The 15691-nt window shown below is 41.5% G+C and overlaps 1 protein-coding gene across 10 annotated transcripts in view; it reads right to left on the bottom strand.

Annotated features, from left to right (window-relative positions):
• HUWE1 (HECT, UBA and WWE domain containing E3 ubiquitin protein ligase 1) overlaps positions 1 to 15691 on the bottom strand; it is a 233851-nt gene that overhangs the window by 86578 nt on the left and 131582 nt on the right. For all 10 annotated transcript variants that reach the window (XM_073600232.1, XM_073600238.1, XM_073600237.1 and 7 more), the window contains 3 exons: positions 15265 to 15441; positions 4070 to 4229; positions 260 to 618 (listed from right to left, as the gene is read on the bottom strand). In XM_073600232.1, coding sequence (XP_073456333.1) covers positions 260 to 618; positions 4070 to 4229; positions 15265 to 15441 — 696 coding nt within the window. The remainder of the gene's footprint in view (positions 1 to 259; positions 619 to 4069; positions 4230 to 15264; positions 15442 to 15691) is intronic.

The raw sequence follows: 15691 nt of genomic DNA, 5'->3' as shown, positions 1-15691 counted from the left end.
TCCAAACTTCAATAGAAACTTTACCAAAATGTACTGTGCCTCTCAATGAACTACTGTAGAAAAGGATTTAGGATTTTACAGCAATTACAAACAAATCCCCTTATTTGAAAGAACAGATCATAAATTATGATGGCCTCTTACCAAGTTAAAGAAAACTCTGCACAGAAGTGTTTATTCTCCTGAAATTGTTGCACTGACACTGGATTTTAAACAAGCTAAACTGCCTCAGTGAAAAGATGTTAGATTTGTAAACACTTACCTTCTCCATAGTGTGCTGTAATGTGCATGGATCCTCTATGATATGCCTGAAAAGGAGGGTAACTAATGGAGTGAAGCCATTAAAGCCAGAGCTCTGAGTCAAGCTTAGGATCATGCGTGTGCTCTTCAGCTCAGCAAACATCATGGCATATTTGTGGTCACGGGTAAGGCGCAGACAAAGTCGAAGAGTAGCATGTAACGTGTCCGGATCTACAGGAACACCAAGCATGCTAACACATGACCTGATCAACACAGTCACCATCTCTTCTGTCAGGCCTTGAATAACTATGTCTCCAACTTTAGGCTCATCAGTGGGTGACTCTTTTTCTTGAGTAGTACTCTCAGGAGCAGGAACTGGATCTAATTTGGGGGGAATGAAGAGAAAAAGAAGATTAACGGTACAAATCAGTTTAAAAACAGACAAGTGCCCTAAAACATAATACATTAAAGGAATTCTATGGTCAGAGAGTACACATTCCTAAAAGAAAAAATTTTTTTGCACTACTCATGAAAAAATAAAGTGCCGCTGCTTGTGTTGGCCTAAATACTAAAAGCTCAAAAACATATAATCTAAAAGAAACAAGCACGCATCCATGAATCAATAAAGTATCAAGCTGTGAGATGTTAACAAGTGTGACCTTTAAAAAACAAAAAGCGTATTTCTAGCGGTGGAATACTGGTCTTTCTTGATCTGGAAAAGGCCTTTGATTCTGTGGACTGGAATTACATGAGGGTGGTAATGGAGGTATTAGGTTTTGGTCCTCAAGTTCCAGAAATGTGGATCGACATTCTAAATCGAAGCCCCACAGCAGCCATAAAGTTAAACAATATGTTATCCGAATTTTTTCCAATATATAGGGGCACTTGCCAAGGATGCCCTTTATCACCAGGTCTTTTCTCTATCATGATCGAACCCTTGGCAGCGGCCTTGCGAGCCTCTGAGCTGGTACAAGGGATAACGGTGGGTAGCTTGACTGAAAAAACGGCACTGTATGCGGATTATATGGTTCTTTTCTTGCGAGACTCCAAGAATTCCCTGTTGGCAGCTTTAGACATTCTAAATTCCTTTGCTCGCTTTTCGGGTCTGAAAGTCAACGGAGGAAAATCCCAGATTCTCTCACTCAGGGTGCCATCCCCCCAGATGTGAGATTCCTGCAGATTGTTCCTTGCAGAGGGTAGAAGTGATCAAATATCTCCAACTCCGTATCAGACTTTATTGCTTTGAATGTCGATTCACTTTTGAATAAACTAAAATCCAGACAGCAGGCATGGCAGAATCTACCTCTGACACTCATAGGTAGGGTGAACTTAGTGAAAATGAAATTTTTACCTGTGTGTATATACCTGTGTGTACCTGGTTGCTGGTGGTGCAGTTACCTCACTGCCGATTTCATGCATATCTTTTGGAATTGCTCAAACATTCAAGTATTTTGGAAGGGGGTCACAGAATGTATAGCAGAACAGCCATTCCTATACAGTCCACAATAAAGGTGTGCCTTTTGGGACTGGTGGACAATTTAGCCCAAAAAGAGTAACTCGTACTTTGCTGACAATCCTAATCTATTATGCTTGGAAAATGATAGTGTTATCATGGAAAAAGCCTAATCCTCCATCTGTATCAGTGTGGAAGGGTGTGGTTAATAGGGCTGCACCTTTATACAAGGCTACATACATTAGCAGGGGCATACCACAAAAATTTGATAAAGTGTGGGGCAGTTGGATGAACAGTGCAACTACTGTGGCAGATTGAGTGATCGTAATAGAATGCACCTGTAATGGGTTTTAACATATATGTATCTGACACATCTAAATGTACCATTGACTGTTATTGAGAAAAGGTGGCATTATTATTATTTTGATTTTCTCACTGAGCGTGGGTCTGGAAGGTGGAGGAGAGAGTCAATGCTGAAGAAGTGTAAATAGTTTCTTTTTGTGTGTGGCCCACTGGGTTTTTGTATATACCCGTTATGTTAAAAAGTAATAGATAAAACTTCAAAATAACAAAAAGCGCGTGTCACAAAATAGAACTGTATAACAATCAATATATATATATATATATATATATATATATATATATATATATATATATATATATATATATATACAATCATTCAAGCGTCATAATATATGACTGTGTAAAAAGCAATAATATATTATCAAGTGAACAGAAACAACAATGGTGCAATAAAAAGACAGAAGTCCATGTGTATAATGATCACACCCTGAAACCCATGGGAAACCAGTTTTAAGGCATCATGCCTCCGTTCCCAGTTGATGCCTTGTATGGAGAAACGCGTCGGATGGAGCAACTGATTCAGACATCATTACGGTTTTTTCACTCAGCCATTTGGTTTGATCCCTGGCTGGTTCCTACTTTTTAACCTTTTTTTTGTTCCTCTGTTTTTATGAATGCAATGCTTGCTATGTTTTTAGTGAATAAACCCGTTTGAAGTTTATCTGCACTATGAAGCCCTCCTTTTTTATTTTTTGAGTGACAAACTCCCAGGACTTTTTCTGCAATGAATTATTAGATCCTGGTCCGTGGTGGGGTCTTTTCTCTGATCCCGGTATCCAAGAATCTGGCAGGAAAACACTTACCTTTGTTCTTTGTGGCCGGATGAGAGCCCTTTCCCTGAACTGAAGGACAGGTGGATTGCATCGTTTGCCGGCAGGCTGATGCATCAGGCTCTTATGATCTCTATAATCTGAGGTTATACTCTGATCCGGTAAGCGGCATTATTGTTAACTGTTTTGGCTGCAGGAACATTCAAGTTTCAGAATATTGGAAGTCTTTTCATGCTGATATCATCATCTATGTGGAATCTGTTCCTATACATCACAAGTTAATACTGGTTTCCCATGGGTTTCACAATGTGATCATTATACACATGGACTTCTGTCTTTTTATTGCACCATTGTTATTTCTGTTCACGTGATATGTATAATTGCTTTTTACACAGTCATATATTGTGACACTTGAATTTTTTTTAATATATTGTTTTTATACAGTTATATATTGTGACACACGCACTTTGTTTTTTAAAGGTCACACTTGTTCACGTCTCAATCTCACAGCTTGATACTTAATTTATTGATTCATGGATGCGCGCTTGTTTCTTTTGGATTATAGAGAATATTGTCATTTTAGAACATGAGCATTGTAATAGCAATATAACCAATCCAAAAAAGGTTAAAATCTTCTTTCATGTTGTGAGTGCTGCCAGTCATTTCTTTCCACAACTGTCTGGAATCTTTATATGCCTTTCAGCTTCTCCTGTCATTTACTTCCAATTTCTAAGGACTACCTAATCTCATGGTACCTTACTACCCGTGATGCCTGTACTGACTGCCTTCTGTAATTCCTCTTCTCAGCAACTCTGTAGCTCAGAAGGCAGGCTCTGTGAAATGTGTGACACTTCAGTGCCTACGTATCACAGAAATCAAAATCTGAAATCACAGAAATACGATGTGGAAATAAATGATTTCATATTTTACGTTTATTTACGTTTTTGGTTGTAACATGACAAAATGTGGAAAATGTCAAGGGGTGTGAATCACACTATGAAAGGAGACTTTAAGACAATATCAGGTTGTTGGGAAGAGGTTACACCCCCCCCCCCCCCCCCCCAAGAAAATATATAAATTTGAATTGCTAATACAACGCTGATGTTGTAAAATTAAGGTGTGTGTGGTAACTATAAAGTTATTTTAAGTCAAAGGAAGAGTAAAATGTAAAGTTCTCAATTTTGTAAAGCAACTTGTCTGTTACAATTAGCGATAAAAATGGAGAAAAGAATATATCAGCGCATACCAGCCAATTTCTCCTCCTTTTGCTTGATATCAGTCTCCTTGCCTTCTTCCAAAGTCTTCTCCAATTCTTGGCCATTTCCGTTTTTGCCACCTTTGCTTAGACGTGGAACTCGCAACAGAGTCAACATTACTGGACGTCTATTTCCAGTTTCTTCATTTACCTGTGGAAAATACACATTTTACCAACACTAACATCACAAAATATTGTGTTCCATTGTTACACTACATATAAAAGTAGCAATTTAAACTTGCCCTATAAATTTCTTATGCAGTAAATCATAGGACTGGTATCCCTAGACCAGTGACGGCAAACCTTGGCACCCCAGATGTTTTCAAACTACATTTACCATGATGCTCTGGCACTCTGCAGTGTAGTTGAGCATCACGGGAAATATAGTTCCAAAACATCTGGGGTGTCAAGGTTCACCATCACTGCCCTAGACCATGGCCTATATGCCACTACCTTCAGGTGACTTGACACTGGCAAAGCTTTTGAGGATCGGCCCCTTATCTTATTCCATGAGTCAGAGTTGTAGCAAGTAATGCAGAGAGAGGGGGGGGGGGGGCGCCATGTCCTTAAATGTCAAGATATGGCGTTTACAGGCAAGTCGAAATTTCGCTTTTTCGTTTTTTACAGGACGTAGGCTATGTATTTATTTATAGACCCAGGGACATCCTCAAGCAATGAATGAGAAGGGTGGGCAACAACTAGGCAAACAGAAATGTGCCAACAGGTCCAACAATAACAGCGGTAAATAGACCAACTTTAGATTACGGCTGCAAAAACTTTGTGGCTGAAAGCTGCATCCGGAGAAGAATGGATGTCCACCTGGTAAAACTTTGAAAACGGTATCAATAGGGGACAGGGTGGTCTGAACCACATAGGGTTGATGCCAGAATGCCCAGATAACACCCACTGACCTGGTGAAGGGAGTGTGTAAAAGTGCAGGAGGTGTTTTGTCTATTAGAGTTTAAGCTCATGGCGATAACAGGTCTAATCCATCTAGTGATGGTGGGCTTTGAAGCAGGATGTTCCTTATTAGGTCCTGAAGGTAGGATGGTTAGGGAATCCATCTTCCTGATAAGACGCTGTTGCTTTGACCTAGACTGATATCTGACAACATACAGGCAGTGCAGAGCAATTAGTAGAGCACAAAGGCAGAAGGACTATGTTTTCATTGAGGTGGAAGACTGATGCCACCTTGGGTGCAAGACTACCTTGTCTGTGAAGAATGAGTAGTGGCTCCTCACAAGACAGCCACTAAGCTCTAAGACATGTCAGATTGGATAGCAACCCAGGCATCCACTTTGCAGGACAGATCTAAGGATATTTCCCTGATAGATATAAAGGGGTTGTTTCTGCAGGGCAGAGAGAACCAGACTGAGGTCCCAAGAAAGCACAGGGTGATGTGAGGGAGACTTTGAATAAAGTAAAAGAAATTAGAAAGTGCACGTGGGACTCTACATGGAGCCTGTCATTGTGATCAATTTATACAAATAAATTCAATAAGTATAATTGATTTGTCATTTAACTCTAAGGGTGGTCCATGATGTTTATAAGAGCATAATCAAGGAATGATATGATATAACACAAATTTGAGCATAAAAGATAAACATAAATCATAATATTGACAGATTACAATCAATGGACACGATTATTACACTGATTACAGGTAAATGTATAAATCAATAAAAATTGCATATTTTAAAAACGTACATAAATTATAATGAACAGATAGAAAATGTTATTGAAATTCAGGATTGGTTTAAGCTAGACCGGGCACCCTTAGCTGACAACCCGACGCGTTTCATGGCTTCGTTGCCAATCAGGGGTAAGATGCACATGTATGCTGAAAGTTAAAGCGGGGGTCCACCTATCTTTTTTTTTTTTTTTTTGAGTTCATTCACAAACTTTTCTTCTCAGCATTACATACTCACATATTGTGTGTAATATGTCCGCCTGTGTCAGATTTTCGTTGGAAAGAATAACTTATATTATTCACTGCAGGCGGTTTCCATCTTCATTGTGGGCATTTGAAGCCCACAAGCATTTATTTCCTGGATGTGGTGAAGGCTGTGCTCCCAGCATTCACCGCTCGTTCCCCCACATGCTCAGTGGCATCCTGAGAAGCCTGAGACTAGCTCCCAGGAGTCTGGGAGAGGCTAGAAACACGCCTACTCCCATGGGAGGAGAACCAGGAAGTGCAAAGAAGAATAGAAAAATTAAAGGTAATTACGGCGATTTAAATTTTTTTAAACAGCATGTCAGCATCTAGGCAAGGAAGAGAATACATACAGATATTATTCAAAATTTGGGTGGAACCCCGCTTTAAGCAGATAATATGACCATCTAATAGGATCTCCTCATAAAAAGGGAATACCCGAGACAACCACAAGTTGAAAATACTTACAGAATGAATCTTAAAGTTATGTCCAATTCCTGCGATGGGCTTGTAGGGTGATCTGGGATAGACTGTCGGGTTGTCAACTAAGGATACCCAGTCCAGCTTATTCCAATCATGAATTTCAATAACAACATTGTTTCCTGTTATTATAATTTATGTACGTTTAATAAGCAATTTGAATTGATTTATACATTTACCTGTAATCAGTGTATTAATCATGTCATGATTGTTTGTAATAAATCTGTCATTATTATGAATGTGAATCTTATGCTCATAATTGTATTATATCATATCATTCCTTGATTATGCTCTTATAAACATCATGGACCACCCTTAGGGGTAAATTACATTAAATGAAAATCAATTATACTTATATTTAATTTATTCGTATAAATTGATCACAGTGACAGGCTCCATGTAAAGTCCCACGTCCACTTTCTAATTTCTTTTAGAATATATTTAGGGATGAGAGCCTGCCATTGCTCTTTAAAGTTGCGAAGGGTCACATTCGATTTTAATTGTCTGACTTTGAATAAGGCCCCTTTCACACTGGGGCGGTTTGCAGGCGTTATTGCGCTAAAAATACCGCCTACAAACCGCCCCAAAACAGCCTCCGCTGTTTGTTCAGTGTGAAAGCCCGAGGGCTTTCACACTGAAGCGGTGCGCTGGCAGGAGAAGAAAAGATCTCCTGTCAGCCGTATCTTTGGAGCGGTGAAGGAGCGGTGTATTCGCTCCTAAACCGCTCCTGCCCATTGAAATGCGGCAGCAATTTTTAGAAAGATTCCTTTCGCAGAGGAGAACCCAAAAGCAGGGCGACAAATTAAAAGTGTTGGTTTCCCACAGCAAAGCGTATAAAATGTTGGCTAGCAGGAAAGATGGGAATGTGAAAATAGGCATCGTGGATATCCACCCATGCCAGAAATTTCCCTGGTCTGAAAGATGACAAATCATGTAGACTTCATTCCAAATTTAGGGACAAAGTATTCGTTGAGGGACTTTGGGTCCAAAATAGGATGCAAGTTTGGTTTTGGAATTAAATAGGAGTAAAACCCCTTGACTCTACCCTCAAATCTCGGCGCAAATGTACACAGAACAAAATATCCTAGAGCACTAATGCAGCACATTTTCTAGGACATCAACACTAAAAAGCAGTGCAGAGAGCATGAGATGCAAATGTTCCAGGACATAGGGTCCTCAAGAGATAAGATTGTGTTTCTCATTCATTTGTTCAGTTAGCAACAGCTTGACAAATTGACACAGCTACAGCGGCAGGTTGTAGGGCAGGACCAGTGAGAGCAAAGGCTGACTTTAATAAAGGTTTCAAAACACCCATCAACAGAAACCTTAAAGAATGGAACGACCTCAACAGGAACATTGGAGTGCTTTTTGAGAACAGAAATGGTGGGAGCCACGTTCGGGAGAGACCATTTTTTCATAAAGTCCTGTTCCATACAATGTTAATCACTGAAAATGGAATGAAAGTCTTTCCAGGGTTTGAACATTCACAAGCAATTAGTGTGCGCAGAGAAAAAAAAAGTCTTTCTGAACTTCGCCTGCAGTTTAGAAACCGTAAGAGCTCGTTTAGGATGCAGAAACTCTGGTGCTGCCAGGCAAAAGCTCAATTTCAATACGTGAGCCCACAGTAGAAAGCATGAACGAATGGCATGAAATCCTGGCTTGCGTCTCATAAGATGCAGTGGATGGAAAATTCCTCCATTAACCACTTGCCGACCGCCGCACGACTATATACGTCGGCAGAATGGCACGGGCAGGCAAAAGGACTTACATGTACGTCCTTGCCTGCCCGCGGGTGGGGGGTCCGATCGGACCCCCCCCCGGTGCCTGCGGCGGTCGGCAAATCTCCCCCGGCGATCGGAGGTGAGGGGGAGGCCATCCATTCGTGGCCCCCCCCTCGCGATCGCTCTCAGCCAATGGGATCATTTCCCTGCCTCTGTATTGTACACAGAGGCAGAGGAAATGATGTCATCTCTCCTCGGCTCGGTATTTTCCGTTCCGGGCCGAGGAGAGAAGACTGTAATGTAAGTGCACAACACACTACACACACAGTAGAACATGACAGGCACACAAAACACCCCGATCCCCCCCCCGATCGCCCCCCAATCACCCCCCCCCCCCGTCACAAACTGACACCAGCAGGTTTTTTTTTTTTTTTTTTTTTTTTTCTGATTACTGTATTGGTGTCAGTTTGTGACATTTACAGTGTTAGGACAGTTAGTATTACCCCCCTGTAGGTCTAGGGTACCCCCCTAACCCCCCCTAATAAAGTTTTAACCCCTTGATCACCCCCCGTCACCAGTGTCGCTAAGCGATCATTTTTCTGATCGCTGTATTAGTGTCGCTGGTGACGCTAGTTAGTGAGGTAAATATTTAGGTTCGCCGTCAGCGTTTTATAGCGACAGGGACCCCCATATACTACCTAATAAATGTTTTAACCCCTTGATTGCCCCCTAGTTAACCCTTTCACCACTGATCACTGTATAACCGTTACGGGTGACGCTGGTTAGTTTGTTTATTTTTTATAGTGTCAGGGCACCCGCCGAATAAAGATTTAGCCCCCTGATCGCCCGGCGGTGATATGCGTCGCCCCAGGCAGCGTCAGATTAGCGCCAGTAACGCTAACACCCACGCACGCAGCATACGCCTCCCTTAGTGGTATAGTATCTGTACGGATCAATATCTGATCTGATCAGATCTATACTAGCGTCCCCAGCAGTTTAGGGTTCCCAAAAACACAGTGTTAGCGGGATCAGCCCAGATACCTGCTAGCACCTGCGTTTTGCCCCTCCGCCCGGCTCGGCCCAGCCCACCCAAGTGCAGTATCGATCGATCACTGTCACTTACAAAACACTAAACGCATAACTGCAGCGTTCGCAGAGTCAGGCCTGATCCCTGTGATCGCTAACAGTTTTTTTGGTAGCGTTTTGGTGAAATGGCAAGCACCAGCCCCAGGCAGCGTCAGGTTAGTGCCAGTAGCGCTAACACCCACGCACGCACCGTACACCTCCCTTAGTGGTATAGTATCTGAACGCATCAATATCTGATCCGATCAGATCTATACTAGCGTCCCCAACAGTTTAGGATTCCCAAAAACGCAGTGTTAGCGGGATCAGCCCAGATACCTGCTAGCACCTGCGTTTTGCCCCTCCGCCCGGCCCAGCCCAGCCCACCCAAGTGCAGTATCGATCGATCACTGTCACTTACAAAACACTAAACGCATAACTGCAGCGTTCGCAGAGTCAGGCCTGATCCCTGCGATCGCTAACAGTTTTTTTGGTAGCGTTTTGGTGAACTGGCAAGCACCAGCCCCAGGCAGCGTCAGGTTAGTGCCAGTAGCGCTAACACCCACGCACGCACCGTACACCTCCCTTAGTGGTATAGTATCTGAACTGATCAATATCTGATCCGATCAGATCTATACTGGCATCCCCAGCAGTTTAGGGTTCCCAAAAACGCAGTGTTAGTGGGATCAGCCCAGATACCTGCTAGCACCTGCGTTTTGCCCCTCCGCCCGGCCCAGCCCAGCCCACCCAAGTGCAGTATCGATCGATCACTGTCACTTACAAAACACTAAACGCATAACTGCAGCGTTCGCAGAGTCAGGCCTGATCCCTGCGATCGTTAACAGTTTTTTTGGTAGCGTTTTGGTGAACTGGCAAGCGCCAGCGGCCTAGTACACCCCGGTCGTAGTCAAACCAGCACTGCAGTAACACTTGGTGACGTGGCGAGTCCCATAAGTGCAGTTCAAGCTGGTGAGGTGGCAAGCACAAGTAGTGTCCCGCTGCCACAAAGAAGACAAACACAGGCCCGTCGTGCCCATAATGCCCTTCCTGCTGCATTCGCCAATCCTAATTGGGAACCCACCGCTTCTGCAGCGCCCGTACTTCCCCCATTCACATCCCCAACCAAATGCAGTCGGCTGCATGAGAGGCATTTTCTTTATGTCCTCCCCCTAGTACCCCTACCCAACGAACTCCCCCAAAAAAGATGTCGTGTCTGCAGTAAGCGCGGATATAGGCGTGACACCCGCTATTATTGTCCCTCCTGTCCTGACAATCCTGGTCTTTGCATTGGTGAATGTTTTGAATGCTACCATTCACTAGCTGAGTATTAGCGTAGGGTACAGCATTGCACAGACTAGGACACACTTTCACAGGGTCTCCCAAGATGCCATCGCATTTTGAGAGACCCGAACCTGGAACCGGTTACAGTTATAAAAGTTACAGTTACAAAAAAAGTGTAAAAAAAAAAAAAAAAAACACAAACAAAAATATAAAATAAAAAGTAATAGTTGTCGTTTTATTGTTCTCTCTCTATTCTCTCTCTCTCTATTCTCTCTATTGTTCTGCTCTTTTTTACTGTATTCTATTCTGCAATGTTTTATTGTTATTATGTTTTATCATGTTTGCTTTTCAGGTATGCAATTTTTTATACTTTACCATTTACTGTGCTTTATTGTTAGCCATATTTTTGTCTTCAGGTACAGCATTCACGACTTTGAGTGGTTATACCAAAATGATGCTTGCAGGTTTAGGTATCATCTTGGTATCATTCTTTTCAGCCAGCGGTCGGCTTTCATGTAAAAGCAATCCTAGCGGCTAATTAGCCTCTAGACTGCTTTTACAAGCAGTGGGAGAGAATGCCCCCCCCCCCCCCCATCGTCTTCCGTGTTTTTCTCTGGCTCTCCTGTCTCAACAGGGAACCTGAGAATGCAGCCGGTGATTCAGCCAGCTGACCATAGAGCTGATCAGAGACCAGAGTGGCTCCAAACATCTCTATGGCCTAAGAAACCGGAAGCTACGAGCATTTTATGACTTAGATTTCGCCGGATGTAAATAGCGCCATTGGGAAATTGGGGAAGCATTTTATCACACCGATCTTGGTGTGGTCAGATGCTTTGAGGGCAGAGGAGAAATCTAGGGTCTAATAGACCCCAATTTTTTCAAAAAAGAGTACCTGTCACTACCTATTGCTATCATAGGGGATATTTACATTCCCTGAGATAACAGTAAAAATGATTAAAAAAAAAAAAAATGAAAGGAACAGTTTTAAAATAAGATAAAAAAGCAAAAAAATAATAAAGAAAAAAAAAAAAAAAAAAAAAAAAAAAAAGCACCCCTGTCCCCCCTGCTCTCGCGCTAAGGCGAACGCAAGCGTCGGTCTGGCGTCAAATGTAAACAGCAATTGCACCATGCATGTGAGGTATCACCGCGACGGTTAGATCGAGGGCAGTAATTTTAGCAGTAGACCTCCTCTGTAAATCTAAAGTGGTAACCTGTAAAGGCTTTTAAAGGCTTTTAAAAATGTATTTATTTTGTTGCCACTGCACGTTTGTGCGCAATTGTAAAGCATGTCATGTTTGGTATCCATGTACTCGGCCTAAGATCATCTTTTTTATTTCATCAAACATTTGGGCAATATAGTGTGTTTTAGTGCATTAAAATGTAAAAAAGTGTGTTTTTCCCCCAAAAAATGCGTTTGAAAAATCGCTGCGCAAATACTGTGTGAAAAAAAAAAATTAAACACCCACCATTTTAATCTGTAGGGCATTTGCTTTAAAAAAATATATAATGTGTGGGGGTTCAAAGTAATTTTCTTGCAAAAAAAAATAATTTTTTCATGTAATCAAAAAGTGTCAGAAAGGGCATTGTCTTCAAGTGGTTAGAAGAGTGGGTGATGTGTGACATAAGCTTCTAAATGTTGTGCATAAAATGCCAGGACAGTTCAAACCCCCCCCAAATGACCCCATTTTGGAAAGTAGACACCCCAAGCTATTTGCTGAGAGGCATGTCGAGTCCATGGAATATTTTATATTGTGACACAAGTTGCGGGAAAAAAGACAAATTTTTTTTTTTTTTTTTTTTTGCACAAAGTTGTCACTAAATTATATATTGCTCAAACATGCCATGGGAATATGTGAAATTACACCCCAAAATACATTCTGCTGCTTCTCCTGAGTACGGGGATACCACATGTGTGAGACTTTTTGGGAGCCTAGCCGCGTATGGGACCCCGAAAACCAAGCACCGCCTTCAGGCTTTCTAAGGGCGTAAATTTTTGATTTCACTCTTCACTGCCTATCACAGTTTCGGAGGCCATGGAATGCCCAGGTGGCACAAACCCCCCCCAAATGACCCCATTTTGGAAAGTAGACACCCAAAGCTATTTGCTGAGCGGTATAGTGAGTATTTTGCAGACCTCACTTTTTGTCACAAAGTTTTGAAAATTAAAAAAAGAAAAAAAAAATTTTTTTTTTTGTCTTTCTTCATTTTCAAAAACAAATGAGAGCTGCAAAATACTCACCATGCCTCTCAGCAAATAGCTTGGGGTGTCTACTTTCCAAAATGGGGTCATTTGGGGGGGGGTTTGTGCCACCTGGGCATTCCATGACCTCCGAAACTGTGATAGGCAGTGAAGAGTGAAATCAAAAATGTACACCCTTAGAAATCCTGAAGGCGGTGATTGGTTTTCGGGGTCCCGTACGCGGCTAGGCTCCTAAAAAGTCCCACACATGTGGTATCCCCATACTCAGGAGAAGCAGCAGAATGTATTTTGGGGTGCAATTCCACATATGCCCATGACCTGTGTGAGCAATATATCATTTAGTGACAACTTTGTGCAAAAAATAAATAAATAAATAAATAAATTGTCACTTTCCCGCAACTTGTGTCAAAATATAAAATATTCCATGGACTCAACATGCCTCTCAGCAAATAGCTTGGGGTGTCTACTTTCCAAAATGGGGTCATTTGGGGGGGGGTTTGTGCCATCTGGGCATTTTATGGCCTTCAAAACTGTGATAGGTAGTGAGGAGTAAAATCAAAAATGTACGCCCTTAGAAATCCTGAAGGCGGTGATTGGTTTTCGGGGCCCCGTATGCGGCTAGGCTCCCAAAAAGTCCCACACATGTGGTATCCCCATACTCAGGAGAAGCAGCTAAATGTATTTTGGGGTGCAATTCCACATATGCCCATGGCCTGTGTGAGCAATATATCATTTAGTGACAACTTTTTGTAATTTTTTTTTTTTTTTTTTTTTTTGTCATTATTCAATCACTTGGGACAAAAAAAATGAATATTCAATGGGCTCAACATGCCTATCAGCAATTTCCTTGGGGTGTCTACTTTCCAAAATGGGGTAATTTGTGGGGGTTTTGTACTGCCCTGCCATTTTAGCACCTCAAGAAACGACATAGGCAGTCATAAATTAAAGGCTGTGTAAATTCCAGAAAATGTACCCTAGATTGTAGGCGCTATAACTTTTGCGCAAACCAATAAATATACACTTATTGACATTTTTTTTACCAAAGACATGTGGCCAAATACATTTTGGCCTAAATGTATGACTAAAATTGAGTTTATTGGATTTTTTTTAGAACAAAAAGTAGAAAATATCATTTTTTTTCAAAATTTTCGGTCTTTTTCCGTGTATAGCGCAAAAAATAAAAACGGCAGAGGTGATCAAATACCATCAAAAGAAAGCTCTATTTGTGGGAAGAAAAGGACGCAAATTTCGTTTGGTTACAGCATTGCATGACCGCGCAATTAGCAGTTAAAGCGACGCAGTGCCAATTTGTAAAAAGTGCTCTGGTCAGGAAGGGGGTAAATCCTTCCGGGGCTGAAGTGGTTAAAAGAGGAGCTTCAGTTATATTTTGAAAAATTAAAACATCGGGAGCTACAAAAACTGTACCTGCTGACTTCATAGACAGACACCCGTCCCAGCGATGTCCTCACCCAGCTGTTTTCTTTACCAGGCTTTGACCGCCAGTGCCATGGGATCCCGCTGCTGTCAATCACAGTCAGTGAGCCAATCAGAAGAGGGGAGAAGGCGAGCCTGTTTGGGTGCCCTCAGAACAAGCTTCTTGTTCTGGGAGCACTTGGCAAGGGGGGGGGGGGGCAGGAGCGATGGTGGGGGACACAAGAAGAGGAGGATCACAGCTGCTCTGTGCAAAACCACTGCACAGGGCTGAGAAGTATAACATGTTTGTTATAAAAACAAAAAAGACTTTAATATCACTTTAAGGGCTGCATATCAAAGAAGCTGTTCCTACAGGCTTTTAAACGCTACTTTTTCTGCCTGGAAGCTCCCCTCCATGTTAGCCAATGTGTCTTCTTTTTTTTACTTATGCACCCCAAAAAAATTTCTGAATAAGACATGGGAATGTTCCGAACATAGTCCATAAAGATAGGTACAAAGAAAAGGAGTGCTTCAAAATATATATTTTAGTATCTGGTCTTAGCAGTTGTAGCATTGTGGGAAGATTGCATAGAATTTATATTACTTATATAACTGGACATATTTTTTGTCAGTGTTGATGCTGGAGCAGAGGGGCCCCACCCAAAACCCTCTGCATACTTACAGTATATAAAAAAACATATATTTCTTTATTTTTCATTTAATTCATTTCAATCACTTTGCAGAGATCTGTTTCCACTCTGCCATTAAAGCATATATTTCTACTGATTAATGTTTAACAAGTTGTGCTGCAATTCGATGTCTTATGAAAATAAAACATTTATCGACATGAGCAGCATTTAATCTTTCTATTTTTACTTCAACTATGCAAACAGTTACCTTGGGACCGTATATAAAACACACATGATTTAAGTGAAATAATGTAGTGTTGTGCTTTTTAATTCTTTTTTTGCTTATGCAAACAATAACACTTGAGCTTAAAAAAAAAACAAAACTTTGCTATAATCAGTTCAGTAATGAAAAAATAAATAAATACATGGGGATAAACCAATCAATACAACTTTAAACAGAAAACTACCTGAACCATAGTGGTGAATTGTACAGTGTATCTCCGTCGGCCGGCTGTAAAACGCACACAAGTTTCCCCAGCTTTCCATGCTGCATCAATAGTGCTGTTGTTACTAGCACTATAGCTACACCAACGTCCTGATCGGTCATCAAACCAACGCCAGTTGTTACCATTTGATTGAAGATACTAAAGAGGAAAAAAGATAAAATATTGCATTTCCGTTTACTGGGGGGAAAAGGGTCTCTAATCCTACCCAAAAGCTATCAACCCCTTATTAAGATAAAAGGATTGATCACTGAAAACACATTTGCAGGTGTCATTAAGACTGTCAACGCTGTTAAGTCCTTTTTTTGTGTAATAAACATTAGGTATGGGGAGGAACGTGGAAGAATATCAACATTATGTCTTTCCTCTCATATCCCACAATAGTTTTTAC

The sequence above is a fragment of the Aquarana catesbeiana genome, linkage group LG09 (genome assembly GCF_042186555.1).
Source record: "Aquarana catesbeiana isolate 2022-GZ linkage group LG09, ASM4218655v1, whole genome shotgun sequence".
NCBI classification, from domain to species: domain Eukaryota; kingdom Metazoa; phylum Chordata; class Amphibia; order Anura; family Ranidae; genus Aquarana; species Aquarana catesbeiana.
The sequence above is the reverse complement of the archived record's forward strand: the minus strand, read 5'-3'. Positions and strand labels throughout refer to the sequence as shown.